At 43.0% G+C, this 23537-nt stretch overlaps 1 protein-coding gene across 1 annotated transcript; it reads left to right on the forward strand.

The window, feature by feature from the left end:
- Window positions 1-9820: 9820 nt before the first annotated feature.
- On the forward strand, window positions 9821-21949 carry CD7 (CD7 molecule). The gene is made up of 4 exons (XM_032792782.2): window positions 9821-9992; window positions 13170-13508; window positions 16148-16257; window positions 17328-21949. Exons 1-4 carry the CDS (start codon window positions 9920-9922, stop codon window positions 17436-17438), a joined length of 633 nt encoding a protein of 210 aa, XP_032648673.1. The 5' UTR covers window positions 9821-9919; the 3' UTR covers window positions 17439-21949.
- Window positions 21950-23537: the final 1588 nt, after the last annotated feature.

Here is a 23537-nt window from a genome sequence, read left to right on the forward strand (position 1 = left end):
CACTCCCTATCCCCTCCCTCTCCCATCCCAGACTTTTCTCTGGGATAACTGAGAGTATTGATGCAATCTCGTTATCAACATACAAGAACATGTCTCCTTTCTTCCACAAAGAGACAACAAAATACAAGGAAACAGAAAAGATTCTCTCTCTTTCCCCGTAGCTTTTCCGCCTGGACACTAGAGAGTTAAACACAGAGTGTAGTTTCCCTCCCTCTGTCTTCCTTTCTCCTTAACCAGAGAATAACTCAACAGGTTTTAAGAAGCTTTAATAAAAAAGAAAACAAACATCAAATTATCTCTGCATAAGATGACAAATACAGGGCTATTGCTTATAAGAAAATATGAATACCAGTCTGATTCAAAAAGATATCCAATTTGAACATATCAGAGTTACACACATGTAATACACCCAAACACTAAGCTATATTGTTTTCTACTTACTTACAAGTTGGACAGAGATTAGAAAAGAACAGAGCTTCAAGCTGAGAGATAACAAAGACCCAGATCAGAAATTCTTCCTGACTTTTAAAATCAGTTTCCTGATTGGTCTCTTGTCAGATGTTTGGTTCTTTGTTACCTTACAGTAAAAGAAACATTAACCTTAGCTATCTATTTTATGACACCCCAAATCACAGACGTGGGACTTCACTGTGTGATTTCTCCTAAACTTTAAACTAACAGAATTAATACAACAATGCACTTTACATAACTACTAAGTATGCAATACAGGACTTCTACATCTTATAGGAAGTTTTAACCAGTGTCTTCCGGAAACTCTCAACAGAGAGTGCATCAGTACTTTGTTAGAAGCTCTGAAATGTGTTGATTTCAAATAAAAATCTTGGAGAGCTAAACTCAACGAAGAAGTTTGTTGTGTTCCCTTTGCTGTTGAAGCCACTTTAGCGCAGCATGGTCGTTTGTAGCTGGAACACCATTCCAACATATGGTGTACTTTTCCAGGCTGTACACAATGATCAGCATTCTTTTCACTGACTGACCAGTGGCTTTCCTCTGCGATAGTTTCTTGCTGAGAGAGATGACAGGATGGAAGTTGTGATCCGGTCCTTTCTGCATAAGAACTGCTCCTATACACGCTCAGATGCATCGGTGTACTAGGAATGGTCAGTGAGATAAGATCAAGCTGTGAATAAGCTTGGAGTCTATACTAAGCACCAGATTTTGGACTAAGGCAGATTTGCGAAAGAGGCTTATGATAGCTGAGAGATAAACAAAAACCAGAGCCCAGAAATTCCTCCCTGACTTTAAAAATCCAGTTTCCTGATTGGTCTCTGTCAGATGTTTGGTTCCTTTGTTAACCTTATCAGGTAAAAGAAACATTAACCCTTAGCTATCTGTTTATGAAGTGCTAATTGGAACTGGGTAACACTGAGCCCGCCTGGTACCTTTAACTGTACTGCTGTGACGCCTCAACCCCTCCAGTACACATACAGGTAGGGACACCCAAAGCTACAGCTTCACACAGATGCTGAGATAGCTCTGTTGTGGGAAGATCAGCTAAGAAACTGCCAGTTACCCAAGGCACCCTCTTTGAAGGGTAAATCAAAATTATACCATCTTGCACTGCACCGGGAACTGTACAGTGTAAGCTCAAGTAAATCACCCCTCCCTTATGTGGAGGAGATACGCAAATTTCTGCCCATTAGATTTCACACATGTTTTAGACTAAACAATAAATTTATTAACTAAAAAGGTAGATTTAATGATTATAAGGAACAGAAACAGATCAAAGCAGATTATCAGCAATAACAAAAAATGCAAACGGCTTAAATATTAGATAGGTAGATATGATTAGCAAACTTGCATCCTGAGTGATAAATGCTGGCAGATTCTTAAGATACAGCTGCCTTTGCTTCGCAGCTTGGCTTTCCAGGTTGTCATACACAGACTAGAAATCCCTAGCCTGGCCTATCACCCCCACAGTTCAGTTTTTGTTCCTCAGATGCTTTCAGGTGTTTATGTAGGATAGTGAAGTAACATCATGCTGTCATTCCCCTTTTATCTTCTTCCCACTTGCTGGAAAGCTCTTTGTTTGACATGGGTCAAACAGTTCCCATTGGTGGTGCTATTCTGAGAGGTTTCTATGTAACTGTTCCTGGGTAATCCTTTTGTGTGGCATTTCCTCAATAAGATTACAGTCGTTTGCCTTTTACTGTGTGCCTGAAAGGCTCTTTGTGGTATTTCAACCTACACATGTTTCAGTCACACATAAGACATAAGAACACCGTACCGGTCAGACAAAGGTCCATCTAGCCCAGTATCTGTCTACCGACAGTGGCAAAGCCAGGTGCTCCAGAGGAGTGAACCTAACAGACAATGATCAAGTGATCTCCTGTCATCATTCATACTCTGATGAAAGAGGCTAGGGAACCATTTTACCCTCTGCTAATAGCCATTTATGACTTAGCCACATGAATTTATCCGTTCCCTTTTAACATTGTTATAGTCCAGCCTTCACACCTCCTCAGGTAGGAGTTCCACAGCTGATTGTGCGCTGCGTGAAGAAGAACTTCTCTTTATTTGTTTTCAACCTGCTACCTATAATTATTTGTGACCCCTAGTTCTTGTATTATGGAATAAGTAAATACCTTTTCCTTATCCACTTTCTCCCATCGCTCATAATTTATATACCTCTATCTATCCCCCTTAGTCTCTCTTTTCCAAGCTGAAGAGGTAGCCTTTTATCTTTCCTCATATGGGACCTTCCAACTCCTAATCATTTAGTTGCCCTTTCTGAACTTTTCTAGTGCTAGAATATTTTTTGAGGTGAGGAGACCACATCTGTACATAGTATTCGAGATGTGGGCATACCTTGATTATATAAGGGCAATAATATATTCTCAGTTTTATTCTCTATCCCTTTTTAATGATTCTAACATCCTGTTTGCTTTTTGACCGCCTCTGCGCACTGCATGGCTCTTCAGAGAACTATCCACATGATGCCAAGATTTTTTTCCTGACTCCTTTTAGCTAAATTAGCCCCCATATATTGTATGTATGTTGGGTTATTTTTTCCAATGTGCATTACTTTACATTTATCCACATTAATTTCATTTGCCTTTTGTTGCCCACTATTAGTTTTGTGAGATCTTTTTGAAGTTCTTCACTTGTTTGGTCTTAACTATCTTGAGTAGTTTAGTATATCCGCAAACTTGCCACCTCACTGTTTATCCTTTCTCCAGATCATTTATGAATAAATTGAATAGGATTGGTCCTAAACCGACCCCTGGGGAACACCATTAGTTACCACTCTCATTCTGAGAATTACCATATATTCCTACTTGTTCCCTGTCTTTTAACGAGCTCTCAATCCATGAAAGGACTCCCTTTTATCCCATGACAGCTAATTTATATAAGAGCCTTTGGTGAGGACTTGTCAAAGCTTTCTGGAAATCTAAGTACATTATGTCCATGGATCCCCCTTGTCCCATGTTGTTGACCCCTTCAAAGAACCTAATAGATTATAGAAGAAATTTCCTTTACAGAAACCATGTTAACTATACTTCAACAGTTTATGCTTCTATGTGTCGACAATTTTATTCTTACACTATTGTTTTGACTAATTTGCCCGGACCTGACATTAGATTTACCAGTCTGTAATTGCCGGGATCACTTAGCCTTTTTAAATATTGGCGTTACATTAGCTAATTCCAGTCTTGGTACCAAGCCAATTTAAAGGACAGGTTACAAACCTTAGTTAATAGTTCGCAACTTACAATTTGAGTTCTCTCAGAACGCTTGGGTGAATGCCATCTGTCCGTGACTTGTTAATGTTGAGTTTATCAATTAATTCCAAAACCTCCTCTAGTGACACTCTCCTATCTGTTTTTAGAGGAAGTCTTTTTATCTCTCCTGCTTCTTTTACATGGTTGTTAAGCCATGGTGGCTCTTTTTTAATTCTTTTACTGTGTTTCTTAATCTGGGGTATACATTGAAGTTGTATGTATGTATGTATATATACATAGCCAAACTTTATAACTTCACATACGACGATAGCCCATAGAATCCAATGAGATATTAATGTCTAGCAGATCAAGACTTTTAGAAAGATACCTCACAAGGCATACCTTGTACAGAACATATCCTAATTACATGACAGTGGTCAATATGAGGGTACCAGGGTGTGTCAGAGGGATACACTTCTGTCACCCATACACACTTTAGGGGTGAAATTCCCCATGTGGAGGACCAGTATGAGGTCTGTGCACCCTTAAGTCTTCAAAACAGGTCTTCAATGGGATTTAAGTGGGGCAGAGGCCTAGGCTGGCCATCAGCACTGGGGGATTTCATACCTTCTGCACATAAGCTAGTACTTTCATAAAGACCAAGGTACCCAGCTCCTCTTGAATTTCAGTGGAAGCTCTAGCCCCCTCCCGAAAATGCAAGCCACAGAGCATGTGAGCATTTTGAAAATGAGAAGCTGCCAAAAGGACCCTTCCTCTTCCACATAGCCAGGAATAAAGGTAAGATGAGATGAGTGCCACAGTCATTTTTGAAAATGGAACTTAGCTTTTGTCCCACTCAGCATTGCAAGTTGTAAGGGATTTAGAAGCTAAATACCTTTAAAAATCTGGACTTACATGCACAAGAGATAGGAGTAGGATTCACCCCACCCTTGATTATCTTTTTTGTCCATTTCTGTACCTTTTCCAGTTCCACTGTATCCTTTTTGAGATGGAATGACAAGAACTAGACAAAGTACTGAAGGCATGAACATCATGAATTTATATATCAAGTATCAGAGGGGTAGCTGTGTTAGTCTGGATCTGTAAAAGCAGCAGAGAATCCTGTGGCACCTTATAGACTAGGTCTGCGTCTGACGAAGTGGGTATTCACCCACGAAAGCTCACGCTCCAAAACGTCTGTTAGTCTATAAGGTGCCACAGGATTCTCTGCTGCTTTTACATGAATGTATATGATGGCATTATGGTATTTTCTGTCTTATTGTCTCTCTCTTTCCTAATAGTTCCTAACATACTGTTGAGTTTTTTGACAGCTGCTGTGCATTGAACAGAAGTTTTCAGCAAACTATCCATGGTGACTCCAAGATCTTGTACTTGGGTGATAACAGCTAACTCCGAACCAGTATTGTGTTTATATAGTTGGGATTATTTTTTCCTGTGCATCGCTTCTCACTTATCATCGTTGAATTATGTGTATTATTTCAGGCACACTTAAATCTACTCCTCTATCATGATTACCGATTCTCTGAAATATTGCTTTGCCCAGTGTTCAATGAGAGGAAAGAGTAGCAAAGCTTGTGATGAAATTGCATGATATGCCACATTTACCATTAATTAAAGACTTGTTTAATCCACCACATAGTCTTCTGCCCTCACAGTGTCTGCTGTGGACAAATTAACTGGGCGAGAGATTTACAGTAGAGGACACATGGTGAGCTTCATGGTCTGCAGAAAAAGTGACAAATAATTATCTTGACTCAGACCCCACTCAACATCAGCCTGGGTTTGACTGACTGCGAAAAAATGGAGGCTTCTGAACAGGTTTCGTACCAGACATGGAATTTGTGCTGCAGCAGAATTTCATTAGCATTTTAGAGACAGTCCACTATGACAGTGTGAGCAGCCACAAACCATGACAGATATTGTTGAGGATGAAAAAGACTCACCTTCCTGGAGCTCTTTGTGCTTTGAACGTCATTGATAAGACCACTGCGGTTTAGCTTGACTGAATTGCATATGCCAAATATATAAACACTGAATTTCAACTGCCATTTTGTTGCCTAGACATTCAGTTTTGTGAAATCCCCTCACAGTCCTCTTTGGACTTACAAAATTATTCAAGCTAGTTATCATCTGAAAATTTTGCCACAACACTGTTCACCCCATTTTCAAGATCTTTAATGAATATGTTAAACAGCATGGGATCCCAATACAGATTCTTGTGGGACCCCACTATTCACCTCTCTCCATTGTTTCCTGTCTTTCAACCAGTTACTGATCCATGAGAGGACCTTCCCTCTTTGGCCATGGCTACTTAGTTTCCTTAAGACTCTTGATGCGAGACCATGTCAAAGGCTTTCTGAAAATCCAAGTACGCTATATTGACTGGCTCGGCCTTATCACTTGCTTGTTGACTCCATCAGAGGATTTGGTGAAGCATGACTTCCCTTTATAAAAACTGTGTTGATTCTTCCCCAATAAATTGTGTTCATCTGTGTGTCTGATAATTCTGTTCTTTACTATAATTTCTACCAATTTGCCAGTACTAAAATTAGGTTTACCAGCCTGTAATTGCCACAATATTCTCTAGAGCCCTTTTCAAAAATCAGCATTAAATTAGCTACCATCCAGTCACCTGGTTCAGATACTGATTTCAGGGATAGGTCACATACCACAGTTAGTTGTTCTGCAATTTCATATTTGACTTCCTTCAGAACTCTTGGGTGAACACCATCTGGTCCTGATAACTTACTACTGTTTAACTTACTGATTTGCTCTAAATCCTCTTCTACTGACACATCAATTTGTGTACATCAGTATTTCAAATTTGTTACCCACATCAAAGCTATTCTCTTTGGTTATCTCCCCCTCATCCTCTGCAGTAAAGGCCCATACAAATTATGAATTTGGCTTTTCTGTGGTGGCCTTTGAGTGCCCCTTGAATACCTTTGTTATCTAGTGGCCGTACTATATGTTTGGCAGGCTTCCTGCTTCTGATATACTTACAGTTTTTACTATTAGTTTTTGCATCTATAGCAAGTTGCCTCTCAAATGCTTTCTTGGCCTGCCTTATCGTACTTTTACAGTTTACTTGCCAGAGTCTGTGCTCCTTCCTATTTTCCTTATTAGGATTTGACTTCCAAACTTTAAAGGCTGTCTTTTTGCCTCGAATGGTCTCCATTACTGTGCTATTTAGCCATGATGGTATTCTTTTGGTCCTCCAGCTGTTTTTTTTGATTTGATGTATACGTTTAGTCTGAGCCTTTATTATGGTGTTAAGTAGTCTGCATGTGCTTGCATGCATTTTACCCTTGTGAATGCTCTTTTTAATTTCCCTCCAACTAGTGTCCTCATTCTTGTGTAGGTCCCATTTTTAATATTAAATGTTACTGTGATTTTTTTTAATATTTCCCCCTCTACAGTATGTTGCATTTAATTACATTATGGTCCCTATTACCAAGTTGCTCAGCTAAAGTTACCTTCTGGACCAGATCCTGTGCTTCACTTAGAACTAAATCAAGAATTGGCTGTCTGCTCCTGGGTTCCAGGACCAGCTGCTCCAAGAAGCAGTCATTTGTAGAGTCTAGAAATTTTATCTCTGCATCACATCCAGAGGTGACATGTTCCCAATCACTATGGGGATAGTTGAAATCACCCATTATTATTACGCTATCTGCTTTTGTAGCCTCTCTACCCATACTTAGCATTTCACTATAACCATCCTAATTGTGAACTGGATAGTATATTCCTGTTGTATTTTATTATTCAAGCATGGCATTTCTAGCCATAGTGATTCAGCGGTATAGTTGTATCCATTTAAGATTTTCACCTTATTTGACGCTCTGCTTTTTTTTCAAACATATAGTGCCACTCATTCAACCAACGTGACCTACTCTAAGTGTCAGTCCTATATATTTTTTACCCTGGTATTACCATGTCCCATTGATTATCTTCATTCCACCAAGTTTCCATGATACAATTATATCAATGTCTTCATTTAATGCCAGCCACTCTAGTTCACCCATCTTAGTATTTAGATTTCTAGTTTTTGGAAGTAAGCAAGCCCTTGTACATTTTGTCAATATTTAGTTGTTTGCCTTCATGTGGTATATTTAAATGGGACTTTCTTATGTTTGACTGTTCCTCAGTAGCTAGCTTCTATCTGTACTTTATCAACTTCTTTCCTTTCCTCTACACGAGGATATAGAGTCTCACCTTTAATAAATTCTTCCCTAAGGGATGTCTCCACCCAAATTATATATTCTTCTGCACTTGTCAGCTTTTCTCCAACTCCTTAGTTTAAAGAATTATCCTCTACAAACTTTTAAATTTTACATGACAGCAATCTGGTTCCATTTTGGTTTGGAGGGAGCACATTCTTCCTGTATGGGCTACTCCTTCTCCGAAAGGTTCCCCAGTTCCTAATAAACCTAAATCCTTCCTCCCTAAACCATCATCTCATCCACAGATTGACCCCACAATTCTGCCTGTCTATCTGGCCCTGCACATGGAACTAGAAGCATTTCAGAGAATGCTACCATGGAAGTCCTGGACTTCAACCTCTCCTCTAGCACCTAAATTTGGCATCCAGGATCTCAGTCCTACTTTTCTCTGTGTCACTGGTACCTACATGTACCATGACCACTGGTTCCTCCTCAGCACTACCTATAAGCCTATCCAGATGTCTCGTGAAGTCCACTCCTTTGCCCCCAGCAGGCAATTTACTATGTGGTTCTCCCGGTAATTACAAACCCAACTATCTATATTTCTAATAATCAAATCCACCACTACTATTGTCTGTCTCTTGCTAATTACTGGGGTCCCTGCCTGCTCCCCAGAGGGGTATCCTCAGTGCGAGAGGATATCATGAGATCATCTGGAAGGTGAGTCCCAACTATGGGATTGTTTCCCTCTGCTCCAGCTGGATGCTTTCCTGCCCCAAGACTTTCAAACTCCTTAACAGTGCAGGGGCTGTCAGACAGGAGGTGGCTTTAGTCTTTACTTAGTGCCAGATCTGCCTCTTGTCCATGCCGATGAGTGCGGATTTCTCTAGTGAAATACTGATTTAATAAAAACACTTCCCTGTTTTATAACCTTGCCAGAACTCAGTCTTCCTGCATGTACAGTGTGGCAAGACACCCCTTCTGCCATGCCAGGCTTAGCGTGCCCTCCTCTGGAAGGGGCAGGGCCTGGGGTAAATGAGTCCCCACTCTGGAGCATGTCTGTCTTTCCTCTTCAGGGTTTGTTTCTCAGAGCCTTCCCAGTAGGCCTCGGGGCAGGCCTGAGGAGTGCTCTTCTGCCAAACAGAGGGGAACATGTCTATAAAGCACTAAAGCAAAAGGGGAATACCTTTCCCTGGCCCCATTTCTGGTGCAGGCATTGTCCTGTTGCTGGCCCTGGGGTGTTAGTCCTTCCCCTAAACAGGCACTGGGTTTTAGGTGTCTCCCCTATGGGGAAGAGCCCCATCTCTCAAACTGGGGAAGCCTATCTCCCTATTGCCTCTGTCTTATAGCAGTTTGTCTCTCCACCCCCCACCCCAGGAGAGAGATTTTAACAGGTTCAGGCAACCCTTATTTGGACTCAGGTGTCTCTAATTGACCTGAAGTTACCCCTTCCCAGCTTATCGGAAAAAGGGCCTTTAGCATTCTAGGACTAACATACCTGTTTCCTCAGACCCTCCTGCAGCCGTCCGGCCTGACTTTGTCACAACAGCAATAGACATAGAAAAGAATGCAGGAGTGGGAATGAAAGTGGAGTGAACCATCTGACCTTGTACATTAGCTGATGTGAGAATAAACTGAACCGGATTCAGCCCTGGTGTAAGTGGGTGCAAGACCCACTGAAGTCAGTGGAGCCTCACCTATTCCAGCAAGGTGGAACATGGCCCTTGGCTCTGAGCACTCCTGTGAGGTGAGGTGCAGGGGGACCTGTGCTCTAGCTAACTTCAGTGGGAGTAAAGAGAGCTCAATGCAAGGCCAAACTGCGCCTACAAATACCGATGCTTGGGGTTTCTTCCTCCGCATCAGCACTTTTTCAAAACTATCTCATGCAGTGGTGTTTGTGCTACTCTGTTTGTTGTTAATGATGTGGTTAACAGTCAGCTGTCACTGGCTCAGCGTTACACAAGAAACAGCTCATCAAACTCTACCTTTCTTCACTTGATGTTGGGTGGGATTTTACACAGTAGCACAGAAATCTAGCTCCAAAGGTTTGTGAAAATGCCCTGGATACCTGCTCTTCCAGCTGTGTTTCTGCTCTTCCTGCTTTTCCAGGTTACCCCAGCCCACAAAGGTATGTAGTGAAGATTCAAGCTGTAACTTTGTTTTGGAATATCGTAGCTCCAATGACTCAGTCTGTTAAATCCAAATTTGGCTTGGGGTCCTTCTAATCTGGGCAAGTTACGTGCTGTTCACAATGGCTGGGGAGTAACAATGGGTCCCCTAGGATTCCTTTCAACTGGTATTGAAGATGATTTGGCTACAAGCGTAGATAGAGCCACATCATTTTCATCACTCTCACAGAAAACTTATTATCCATGAAATTCCACCAGGTCTCCACCACACGGTGTATATATAGGTATAAACCCTAGCCTACCTTGTTATTTGTTTGCACACACACCTGCAATTGTGGTATTTGCACATATATTTTTGCAAGGCCTTTATGTTATGGAAAGCAAAGTCATGACGTTCTTAACCAAACTTATCTGGAGAAGGACTTTATAACATTGTTATTTCCTGCAAACGTACTCTCTGGGTGTTAATAAAGGTTATCAACCGCTGACTCAGGAGAAGTGGGTTGGTTTAAAAGGAAACAAAAGTTTCAGAAGTTTTCTGAAATTTTCTGAGTCTGAATTTGGTATATCCCAGCCCATTTCAATTACAGTAGGATTGTTTTATGTGTCATAGTATATTTTAGTCAAAAGAAAATACACTTCAGGTGATATATTTCAGCCAGCAACCACACGGATAAAACCCCAACAATGTTTAACAGAGATTTCTTGGAAACTTTTTAACTCTTCAGATCATTTGTTACAGTAAGACTCATACAACTACAAATAATTTTTGTACAGATGACTTATTAGTTTAAATTCAGTTGCTTTTCTTCCCCTGCAGTACCTCTGTATATACATACAAAGGGAATATGTGATAATGTGGGGGTGCTGTGAGATGAAGTATTTCTTACTGAGAGTTTGGGATAACTAAGTCACCCGCATACATTGGAGCCAAAGAATGAATTCTGCAGATCAGTCCAATCCAGTGGTTATAGTATAAGAACTTTGTAGCACACACATATTGTCAGTGCCACTTATTTTGCTTGTATCTTTGTAGTTCCCCCTCAACTTTCGCCCTTTGAAACATATTTGTATTATGGAAATAATGAAACCATTGGTATGGGTTGAAGAGTGTCATCCACAAGTGCAGAATATATTTTTCCACTGCTGTTGTTCTGATTAGAATTTGGGCCACTTTGCCTAATGATGAAATGCATCCTAGAATATGCAAGGGGCTGACTGAGGAGATATCTGAACCATTAGCGATTATCTTTGAAAAGTCATGGAAGACAGGAGAGATTCCAGAAGACTGGAAAAGAGCAAATATAGTGCCCATCTATACAGAGGGAAATGAGTACAACTTGAGGAATTACAGACCAGTCAGCTTAACTTCTGTGCCCAGAAAGATAATGGAGCAAATAAGTAAGGAATCAATTTGCAAACACCTAGAAGATAATAAGGTGATAAATAACAGTTAGCTTGGATTTGTCAAGAACAAATTGTGTCAAACCAGTCTGATCTCTTTCTTTGACGGAGTAACAAGCCTTGTGGATGGGGCAGGGGGGAAGTGGTAGATGTGGTATATCTTGACTTTAGTAAAGCTTTTGATACTGTCTTGCATGACCTTCTCATAAACAAACTAGGGAAATACTGAATTTTTTATTTTTTACTGAATGCCATCAGGGTACTTAGTACTGTTCAAATGTAGTGGAGCACACACTCCGTGTTCCCAAGTGTTTGGTTATAATCTTCATTACTGATCTGAAGCCTGCAGTACACAGTTCCTGTGGATTACTTTTGTACATTTTATTATTATGGCATGAAAGTCACTGGTAGCACAGAAAACCGAAGCATTTAGCTGGAGTACCTGGGGGTGAAATCTACACCCCAACACAGGACCAAGGCTCTGGGCAGCTATCACAACGACTCCATTGCAGCTGCTACTTCAGTCCATTGCATGGAATAGTGGATCCTCTCGACTTATCTAAAGTCAGATCCGTGGCCCCTCACCTGCCCAGTGGCAGCTCCCAACAAAACAGGAAGGGAAGCAGATCAGTGAGCAACTCCTGAAGATACTGGATGGGAGACAGAAGGCCACTGGGTCTTCCCCTGGAAGACAACCAAGATAAGCATGGAAGCCCGGACCTGCTGATGTAGAGGAGGGAAGTCCTGTGAGGAAAGTGAGCATATTTGTAGGGGAAGGCATGCTGCAATGTCTGGATATGCATTCACACATTTAGATTCTGATTCCAATGACCAGGTTCACCCCAGAGTGTGGCTTCAGGAAACCGGCAAAGGCAATGGAGATAACCTTCCAAGATGGTCAGGGGAAGGAAAGTGGCTATTAATAGAGACTAATTTGTTCACCTCTCACTTTTAGATAGGACGTAAAGGTGCACCTTACCCGTCTGTCCTCCATGTGCAGCCCTGCCTCAGTTTCCTTTCTGGGGGGAGGGATCTGTTGTAATTGCTCACAAAATGACTCAAGTTCTATCTCAAAGCTTCCCCTCTCGAGCCTTGGTTTATCACTATCCAAAATATATCCCAACAGGAGACCCCATCCACCCACACCTCCTCAGGATACCACGGCTCTCCTCTGGGCTTGTAGATAGTCCTTTGCCTTTCCTAGACTACAGCTTCCTCCCTGGGAAGCCCCACAGCCCAATCAATAGGGTTTGCAGATAACCCTCTTCTTCTCGTGTGAGGGTTCATAAGTCCCACCTCTAGGCTATACGGGTTCCAGATAGCTGTTGTCCCTTCTCAGGCTCTTGCTTGGAGGTGCCTAAAAATCACTGCTGTTCCTCTTCAGGTCTCCCTGTGGGCAGACTCCCAAACACTCCCTGTCCCTGCCAGATCTCTTTTTAAACTAAGAAAGTGGTTTGGCCTATTATATCCTGCTTCATCTCCCATCAAGCCTTGTAGTTCAGGCACTGTTAGATTTACAGGCCTGAGGGCAAGTCCCAGAATTCCCTTGATATAGCTCTGGAACTGTGAATAGTGGTGGATGATGCCTGCTCTTGAAGGGCCAACATACTCTGTTAGAAAGAGTATGGCAAAGACACTTGGCTCTGGAGCAGAGGGGTGTTTTGTAATTGGAAGAGTTTGCTACAGCGAGGCCATCTTCCCTCTAGCCTCGAACAGTTCCCAGTCAGCCGCATGATAATGACATGTTTTCCTTTCCTCCTCTCTGCACGCAGAAGTCACACAGAAGCCAGATGTTCTCCTGGTTAATGAAGGAGAGTCGGTCAACATAAGCTGTTCCATTACTACCAAGGGGATGCTAGTAGGGATGTATTTGAAAAGAGAAGTTGTAAATGCCATGGAAGTGCTATACATCACAAAGAATGGTAGTAAACTTACCATAAACTTTCACTACAAAGACCGCATCCAGCCCTTCTTTCTCCAGACAGAAGTGAGGATAATGCTGCACCGGTTGCAGAAAAATGACACTGGTCTATATGTCTGTAGACAGAGCATTCTAGAAGATTTCGAGCCCAATTATGTGTCGAGCCAAGGCACCATATTGGTGGTGAAAGGTATTGTATGTTTTTCTATTTTTTTTTTAAGTGTAAGGCAAATGGCCTTTCAGTTGAAAGGGCTGAGGAAGTGTAGAATATTAACTGAATGGTTATGTGTTTCAGTATATTAGCAGAGCCAAGGATGGGTTTATGGAAGGAAGGGATCTTCTTACAGTTATGCATACATACCATATGAGCTGAAGGCAATAAGAAAGAACAAAAGTAAAGTCCCCATGTGAGAGTCCAGTGTGTGTCTCATGTGTAACAGGCTGCAGCAAGTCTGAAAGTGAAATGGTTGCTCTTTCTGCATTGAACAGATTTCTTTGACATGTAAACAGGCAATACACAGGAAATAAAGGCATCACAGTTTTATAGCTCCAGACACCACTGTTATTCCCTCCCAAATTTGCTGTTCAGCCATAAAATTTTAAATGTAACCCTCATTTCTTTCCCAGGTTACTTGAGAGTAGGCAACTCTCACTTGTGGTCTGGGTGTTTATGGTCATTAAGGATAATGGAAATCCTGGTTGTCCTAGCTGAGGTGGAGAATTAGGTGGGAATCTTCTGGTCACCCATCCATAGTAGTCCTCTCATGCCTATGAATATTTATAGTTTTCAGTGCCTCCACCTGGACAGGCACTGTATACACCAGTGGATATCAAACTTTTATACTGGTGACCCCTTTCACATAGCACACCTCTGAGTGTGACCCCCCTTTATAAATTAAAAACACTTTTTAGTATATTTAACACCATTATAAATGCTGGAGGCAAAGCGAGGTTTGGGGTGGAGGCTGACAGCTCACAACCCCCCACGTGGTAACCTCGCAGCCCCCCTGAGGGGTCTCAATCCCAGTTGAGAACCCCTGATATACACCTTTGGGCATAGCTAGGTCACCTCCAGGAACAAAAATGTAAATAATGGCAATAAACACCCCAAAAATCCCCAACACAATCTACTTAACACTTATCCTAACAACACACAATAGAACATGCAACAGACTGTGATAGGTTAAGTTGTTATATCTATGCCACATTAATAGGGGCTGCTGCCATCGCTCAGATAATGACTGCAATTTTCAACAACAAATTGCAACATAAACCTAACCAACATTCATGTGGCATTATACCCAGATCCACCCCATTCCTCAGCACACACTTTGCCTTAAGCTTATATAGTCCTGGGCCCTCTCTTGCGCAGGTGCAGGTGAGTGAGCAGGAATTCAGGCCAGCACTTTGTAAGGACCACAAAGGCAGTCCAGGTAAACCAAGGAGTGAGGCAATTGTGTACTGTGACCAGCTTAGGTTGCACAGTATTAGCCAGCAGTACTGGTTGTTATATTAGAGAGCAATAGCCTAGGGGTAACTTGCTCTTTCCTCAAGTGTCCATAAGCCAAATTCAGACCTGCTGCCTCACTGAGTTTCCCGCTTCTGCTCCCAGTGCCTAGCGTTGGAGACAGAGCCCATGAGCGAGGGCTCAGTCAGAGCTAACAAGCTGTCAGCTGCAGTTTAGTCTTAACCCTGCTTGTGTGTCTTCAACCCCGGCAAGAACAACAGGGCTCTGTAACAGTGTCTCCTCCACCTAGACCCAGCCCTCTGCAGCAGTCCGGTCCCAGAGGTTGCCCACCACTGCATCATGGACCTTGCAGTCCTTCAAAGCCAACACATAGTACACAGAGCTCTGTCTAAACAGGGGAGCTCTGAAGGATCTCAGATAGGCGTGCCTACATAAAATATTAAGTCTAAAGCATTTGTGAGGAATCTGTCCCTTTTGGGAGTTGTATTAAGGACTCTTAGATTCCAGTGCTACAACTTTGCCTCTTGCACAAAGCTAAAATATCGCCTGTTTGTCAGTAATAATGCTAAAAAAAAAATAAATTGAGATATACCTATCTCATAGAGCTGGCTGTCATAGGCTGTGATCAAGTCCAGCCCCCTGCCTTTACTAGCAGGACCAAGAGCTGATTTTGCCCCAGATCCCTCAAAGATAGAGCCTCACAACCCTGGGTTTAGCAGGCAATGCTCAAACCACTGAGTTATCCCTCCCCACAGTTAATTTCTTGCCACCACTAGAACAAGACAAATACAGCAGCAGATACTCATACTATGGGTAAGTATTGGGTCTCAGGTCCCACATCCTCCCTTGGGACTTATAAGGAACAGAGCAGTTTGAACCATGACCTTCAAGTGTAGTTTTAAGGGAAAGTGATGTCACAGTTCCTTCCGGTGGCAGAGTCACCCTTTCATTCCTTTATACTATATCCTGGTGACATCACATTTTCTTAAAAAGCAAGATGGGTAACGTTATTCCTACTGGTAACATTCACCCAGGGTGCTGCTCCCGATGCCAAGATTGCCCAACAGAGCTCTGATTACCTCTTTTCAAAGACCTGCATGACATAGACGTCTCCCCTAGATCAACTTATTCCCACAGTCTCTCGCTGGTTCCTCTATTGATATACTGCTTCTGTTCTGCCCTTTCAGCTTCCACTTAAATACATGGAACCACCTGCTCTGTTCCATAAAGGATGATAATTCCCACAAACATTTTTGCAGTACCAGACAATACAAGGCACTACTCTCTCCCCTGCAGAGTGACATAACATGATCCTCACATGAAATCATAATTCTGCTTCTCCTCTGATAAATCGCTCACAGGAATGGAGCAGGCAGAGTGCCACATGGCTTCCTGGGTGCCATATGTCCTTTCCTTCATGGTTTTGATCTCGGTTTCTGCGCTGGGATACCTCATTCTGTCTCACATAGATGTAAGTATGTCATTCGGCCACAGCCCCAAAGTTTTCTGCACTTCTGACCCTGCAGCTAGGAGTCATCTCTAAGCACAACAGTGCCTGTTAAAGTGCTGTGCACATAAAACATTTTGGAGCCATAAGACATGAATATGATAAACGTCTCTGACCATATGTATCTTCTATTGTCCCTTTGTCCTTCCATCCCTTTGTGTGCTGACATCTCCTGGTGTCAGGACTACATGTAGACTGTAAATCGCTGAAGGAGGGACTGCCGCTTCTTTAATATCTGTACAGCCCCAGGCTCGTTTTCAGGCTCTATTGTAATGTGATAATAATTTCTTAGAGAGGAGGAGGAAACCATGAGCCGTGCCCCGCTCCCGCCCCTGGACCTTGATGTGGTAACTGCATTGAAGTCCCACCATTCTGCAGTTGCCCTTCTTACTGAAGAATGAAATCTCAACAAGCCCCCTGTGGGGATGGACGAGAGGGGTGTCCCCTTCTTGCGGTGTTCTGGGGGAGATCAGGGTCATGAAGAAGCCCAGTGTCAGAGGGTAGCACAGGCATGTGTCCCTGCCATATCCTGACAATAAAGCTCCCTGAGATGCCTTGTGCAGAGAAGTCTCTTTGGAAATGGGCTGTGACTGACACATGCACTCGCCTCCCATGCCCTGCATGTTTATTTAGGAGAGTCACTTCAAACTGCAGAACGGGATTGGATGAAAGCCTTGCTCTGGGCCTCCTCCTAATGAGTTTACCAGGCGCTGCAGTACAGTGACGCCAGCGAGCCTCTCCTATGGAAGCCGTGTCTCCTCTTGTAATAGTTAGAAGACAATTGTCCAAACCTGCAGGAGCCATTGATACTTTCAGCCCTCTAAAGAGCTGCTGGTGGAAGAGCCTGTATGAATTTTGGGGATTAACCCAGCCCTTTCTGCTTATTGCTCTTTGGACTATGAGAAGGACTGTTTTGGTTTCTCTGCTTGTAACTCCCTGCACACTGAGATGAGAACAGCTCGCTGGCAGGGGTTCTGCTCCAGCTCTAGACCTGAATGGCTGCCTGAGTGTTTGTTTTGTTTTGTTTTTTGCAGATCAAGAAACACTGCCAAGAAGGAAAGAAAAAGCAAGCAAATTCCGTGTACGAAGACATGTCCTACACCCTTAGGCTCAACACCATGGCCACAGGCAACCCTTATAACTAATGTTAGCAAGCTCTTGCCAGCTGAGACAGTGTGGACATCAGCAGTTCCTTCTCCATGTGCTTGAGCTAGAAAGGCTGACATCTGACAATCATTCCCTTTAGTGAAAAGAAAAAAATACCTGCCTTGTGTCTTGTGCAATATTTCTGCTTATTTCACTTAATTGTGATGACCACTTTGCGGGAGGGTGGGAGGCCGGGAGGTTACTTACAGCAAATGTAGAGAAATGAGTGCATCCCTGAAGGTGTGAGCGTGTGCTGGGGAAGGCAGGATTAGATGCTGCGGTGTATGGTCGACTTGAGGCAACACCTGCTCTTGCTCCGCCCGCTAGTAACGCTCACCTCCCTCCAATGAAGCATGTGAGAGAAGTTGTGTTGGGAGCACGGGAGGCGCTCAGGCCCAGATCCACAAAGGGACTTAGGCACCTCAACCCACACAGGCACCTCTAGGTCCTTGTTTAGGTGCCACTGAGATCCCCAAAACTCCACTCAGCTTCCACCTAACCCTGTAGGTGCCTAAATAAGCTCAGCCCCTGATTTTGCAGCAAAAGTTCCCTGGGCACGGGTGTAGTTGCCTCTCTCTTGGTGTCTGGCCAAGCAATCCAAGAACCAAGGAAAGATAGGTGCTCCTCCACCTATCTTGCCTACGGGACTTGATCCAATAGGCACGCTCAGACCTTACCTACTGGATTGGGTCTCACTGAAACTCTGGCTGGAGGAAAGTGGTGGTGATGATACTGCTGCCTGCTAACTTTCAGCCCAGTGGTTGACTCACTTTACTGGTATGTGGGCAATCTTGGTTCAGTTCCCTTCTTTGCTCAAAGTGGAGAAAGGATTTGAACAGAGATCTCCCACCTGAGTGCTTGGACTACTGAGTTATGGGATATGCTGATGCAGGGCTCCCTCCATGTCTCCTGTGAAATCTGTTCTACTTTTAATACTTAGTCCTTGGGAGAGAAAATGGCTCTGTAGATGGATATTTAGAGCACTCAATTCCCCTGCTCCAGCGATTCTAACTAGTTACCCACCATGTAAGAGCTTCAACAGGAGAGAATCCTACAGCAGACTTCTCCTATGGCTCAGTGGTTAGCGCACTGTCTCACATGCTGGGTGAGCCCTGTTCAAATCCTTTCTCTCCTCAGGCAGAGTGAGGGGGAATTGAACCTGGCTCTCTCATGCCACAGCTAAGTACTCTGAAGTTATGAGGTAGGTACTGCCCATGACTATTTTGCATGGGCTGAGGCAGGTGCCCAACTCATTCTCCCAAGAAACAATGTAGGGACCCAAGCTGCCTGACTCCAGGCAGCTGGTTCCCATTTATGGATCACTAGCGAGATAGCAGCCTGGACATAGACACTTATTTCTGGGAGAGGGTTAGTGCACCTGCCTTTTGTCAGCATCTCCCATTAGCTAGCTTAGGTGGCTCCCTGCCTAGCATACTGGCTTTTGTGGAGCTCATTCGAAGGTGCCTCTCACTCCCCATGCATTGCAGAGGGAGCTTAGGTACCTAACTCAGGCTATGTGGATTGCAGTGTTGTTCTGTGACTTTCCTGGTACCTAAAGGTGGTGTGTTGCTATACTCCATATTGTAACACCCGAGCCCCTGAAGTAGGTCTCAGACACCATGGTGATAGGCATCTATGTAAAAACATAGATGGGTAAATAAATAGATGGATTCCAGCATTTGCAACAAAGCACATGCAGCTGGGTAAGTGGGTTTTGTGTAATCTAAGTATTAAAGCAGAGACAATTCCTCAGAACAGCATTCAAACCCATTTGTGAAATGGCAAAATACAAGTGTAAAGAGCTTGTCTAACCCCCTGTAGTCACTGACTATCCCACAGGAATGAAGTTGGACCTACAATGTCTATGACTGGTCTTGCTTTAGGGTAATAGCCAGATGGCTGGGATTCTTGCATTAAATTCAGGAAATGGTGAGGTTTTCAGGCCCATGACATCATGTCTTTGTGGGGAGACAGAAGCTGTTGTCCCTCTTTCTGGTTCTTTGTTTGTTTAATGTAGGTTATTACACAGCACAGTAAACTCCCCTCAGTGATGCTGCACTGTACAATGATTTTCAAAATACCCTGGAGGGTCAGCTAGCATGGGCGACAATCAGTAGCTAGACATCTAACCAGGGAGTGGATGACCCTGGGCCAAACTCACTCTGAAATCTTTACCTTTCTCTTGGTAACACGAGTTTAAAAACTCAGTGTGGTGAGTAAAAAGCAACATTAGCTCTGTAATGGCTTATATAGACCTGTCCATTGGTTAGCAGGGAAGGATTTAATCCTCTTTCTCTCTGGCTAGAGGGCAGACCACAGCTGTCTGCCTTGCATGCAGAGAGATCCAGAGATGGCCCAGCTGTGGGGAATTAATTAATTAGCACCAGCCCCAGCACAGTATAAAACAGCGGAAGGAGGCCTGATACTTGTTAGTGGTTTAGGAAGGGAGTTAGTGAAGGAAAGTGTTCTTTGAAGTTCAAGTTTTGCTTTGCAAAGGGGACAAGCTATTCTTTATCTTGGGGGTATATTTCTACATTGCATTATAAAGTTGTTCAGAGTGCACCAGTTTCCTTTATTAGTTGGCACCCTGGGTGCTCAACGCTTCTGAGAACTGGACCTGAGGTGTCCCAACTTGAGTACCCACAATCAGGGTCTGCGTCTGCAAATCTTGGCCTGAGTATTTCTATTTGGTAACCACAGGGTGATGCATAATAGAGTGTGTGTAAATCTATTAGCTATTTTAAGACAGGTGACAGATAAGCAGGGGCTTATTGACAGGAAATACTGTGGTGGATAATGTAGAAAGTGCCAAGCAGGAAGATTGTGAGATATTAGGGAGGGGAGAGGGTATGAAGAAAGGGTTTTTGGTTTTGCAACAAGCTGTAACTACAGCAGAGTGGTTGATTGAATTAGTGTCTCATAAAAGACATTCTCAACTGTTTTGTCACTTTTGTATGAGTAGCTTATTGAATATCCACTATATTATTGCATGGCTGTAGTCAGCATGCTGTGCTCACATAGCTGCAATATTTATTTGCACGTGGGTTATGTATCTGTCAGCTCAGATCTTTAATCCTTGTCCAGGCACAGCTCCTGTTGCATTCACTGGAAGTTTTCCCTGAGTAAGAACTACAGAACTGGGTCCATAATATTTTACTGTGTAATTGACCTGTGGATTTGGTATTTTTCCAACAAACTTTAAATGTGTATGAAATGCTACGTGCGCATTTATGAACAGGGCTTTACACATTTTTTTGTATCCACATTTTTTTTCACTTTTAATGTTGTTTTATGTCCTTTACAAATCAATGTTATAGATACTAAAGAGACATTGTTTTGTAATGTTTGGTTTTACTTTGAGGCTATTTTGAAGGTTTCCTGCAAAGCACAATAAAATCTGTAGCAGACACTGCCTCTAACATTTAATTTCCACTCTTAAGGTAGCATTGGAAAATATTGTCCAGTACACGTTGTTTTTCAATTTAGAGTAAATTGGTGAAGAAATCTGGGAGGAGGAACTGCTCATCTTCTGAGTGCAGCTTTTACCTGCTTAAGCAAAAATTATCAAATATCAAGTTGATGAAGATGGGAAGAAATACAATAGTCAACTACAATTTTGCATGACCTTTGAATAACTAGACTCTTTTTGTTTAGTGGTGGTTGCTTAGAACACTGTTCATTGTATTTTGCTGGATTCTGACTACCATAGGTATAGTAACGCCTCACTTAAATTTGTCCCAGTCATCATTGTTATGTTGCTGATCAGTTAGAGAACATGCTCGTTTAAAGTTGTGCAATGCTCCCTTATAACATTGTTTGGTAGTAGCCTGCTTTGTCTGCTGCTTGCAGAAAGACCAGCCTGTTGAAGCTCGCTGGGGGGCTTGGAACCAAGGTGGACCAGAAACCCCATTATTAGCTCCCTGCTCCTGTAAGTTCCCTGTGCCACAACCCTCAGCAGGCTATCAACTGCCAGGTAGTTCAGCTGTCCCTTCCTCCACTGGTGTGTGCTGCTCCTTCCCTCTGCCTCAGGGCTGCTTCTGGGAGCATCCTGCTTGCTGTGATGGGGGTGGAGAAGAGGGGTGCTAAGGTCTGGGTATCCCCCTCCCCCCGCCCCCATCTCCATAGAGCAGGATGGGAGCTCAGGAGGATGGCGGGAGTTTGCTGGCAGCAGCTGCTGTCTCAAACTTGCTGATCTACTTAAAAAGGCAGTGTACTTACCATGGGGTCAACATACTTAAAGGGGCAATGCACATCTCTTTCACACGCGCACACAGGGTGTGTGTCTCTGTCTTTCTCTACCATGCTGTTTCCCCTTCCTCCATTCATGCTGCCTTGTAGAATGTGAGGCTACATTAACAACCATGTTTTAACCCTTGAGGGCTCAGCTGAGTGCTAGTTCATCATTTAGCAGTAAGGCATTCCCTGGGAAATATCCCACCCTCTGACTCCACCACCTCAACCAAGCTTCACATCATCATAGCTGTGTACAGATTAAATTGTTTAAAACTTATACTGAGTGAGTGTGTCTGTATATCTATAATATATGTATGTGTATATAAAAATATAGACTTTTGTCTGGCAAAAAAAAATTCCCTGGAACCGAACTCCTGCCCCCCTATTGACATTAATTCTTATAGGGAAATGGGTTTCACTTAATATCATTCGCTTAAAGTAACATTTTTCAGGAACATAACTACAATGTTAAGCGAAGTGTTACTGTACTCTGTAATCAGTACTGGCTTTTGCTGCACTTCTGCTGGGCCAGAATATTAACAGGGAGTTGGTTCTCATATATCCACATTGCTGTGCACATCTTGGCAATATTGGGCTTGTTCTTGTTGCTTGTATTGTAAATTGCCAATAACATATTTATTAAAGCAAAGCTGTTATGCATGCTCTGTGCTATCCCACATACTGCTGAGGACCCCAGTTCATGTAATAAAAGTTCAGAAAGCTCGATCCATTTGTTAGTAGCCTTGGCATAAATATGCGATACAAGATGTTTTATAGAACCTGAGCCCAAGATGTGATCATGAATACAGTTTTGGTGTAGATACCAATAGAACATTTCTAGTGCAAATAAGTTACAGTCATGACTGTCACTGAGCTAGCAGCAGGGCTGTGGACAGAGGTCACTCTAGCACCAAACATTAGAAAGATGTGTGGTTTTATAGATTCATTGGTCCCTGACTGTCCCTAAAATGCTTGAAGAGCTGAGTCAGTACCAATCTAGCTGCATGATACATCAGTTCTGCATGATACATTTTTTCAGAGAATCATAGTCCCTAGCTTTGTAAATGACTGCTACAACTTTGTCTCCTAGGTAGTACTAAGCACGGTTATGGTTATGGGGTGTTCTGTTAACATATAGAGCCAAACTCTGTTACATTTGTGTGAATCCGGATGTACTGCAGATGGCAGGGGCAGTTTGGTGTATAGCACACTTTACAGCCGCCATCAAAAGGAGCAGCATGGTTTCCTCTAGCACCTACTGCTTAGTACATGGGGTCTGGAGCCCTAGCTGTACCTGTAAACAAATAGACAGTGTCACCTTGCAGGGTCAGAGTGTGTTAGCCAAGCACACCTCCTCCAGCACTATCTAGTGCATGAAGCTGGAATTCTGTTTTGCAACCCTATAGATACACTGGAGGGGCAGAAGGAGACGCTCCTTGCTTGTTGTTCTTTACCCAATGATTATCCCTGAAAAAGGACATGATTTCACCCTATGCGATAATCTCGTCATCCATCCCTGAAATGCAGCCCCCTCTGGGGTGGAACATGATAACTTTATAGCAGTGTAAAGCAGCTGCACTATATGGCAGTTTAGGAAAGAATGTAAAAAGAAAGTCAGCAAGGTGAGGAACCCATAGTCTGTTACCAAAGAGGTAAAGTTGGACAAATAGCTGCTTGGATTTGCTCTGAGATTAATTTTGCAGCTTTTAGAAATACAGACCGAGCCTTACGAATGTTCATGTGCACTGTCCTTACACAATGTACTAGCTGGGACTTTGTGCAGAAAGCATCTTACAAGAACCATCCCTCTAATGTCTGACAGGTCTCAGACCGGCCCTTGGGCTCTGCACAGAAGGACCTGACTC

This window comes from Chelonoidis abingdonii, chromosome 13 (genome assembly GCF_003597395.2).
Source record: "Chelonoidis abingdonii isolate Lonesome George chromosome 13, CheloAbing_2.0, whole genome shotgun sequence".
Lineage (NCBI taxonomy): Eukaryota > Metazoa > Chordata > Testudines > Testudinidae > Chelonoidis > Chelonoidis abingdonii.

Bases quoted from the DNA above. Each gene is read 5' to 3' on its own strand.
- CD7 (XM_032792782.2), top strand. From the start codon at position 9,920: ATGCCCTGGATACCTGCTCTTCCAGCTGTGTTTCTGCTCTTCCTGCTT. The intron at 13,509-16,147 runs GTATTGTATGTT...AATCGCTCACAG, and splicing joins CACCATATTGGTGGTGAAAG to GAATGGAGCAGGCAGAGTGC. The intron at 16,258-17,327 runs GTAAGTATGTCA...TGTTTTTTGCAG, and splicing joins TCATTCTGTCTCACATAGAT to ATCAAGAAACACTGCCAAGA.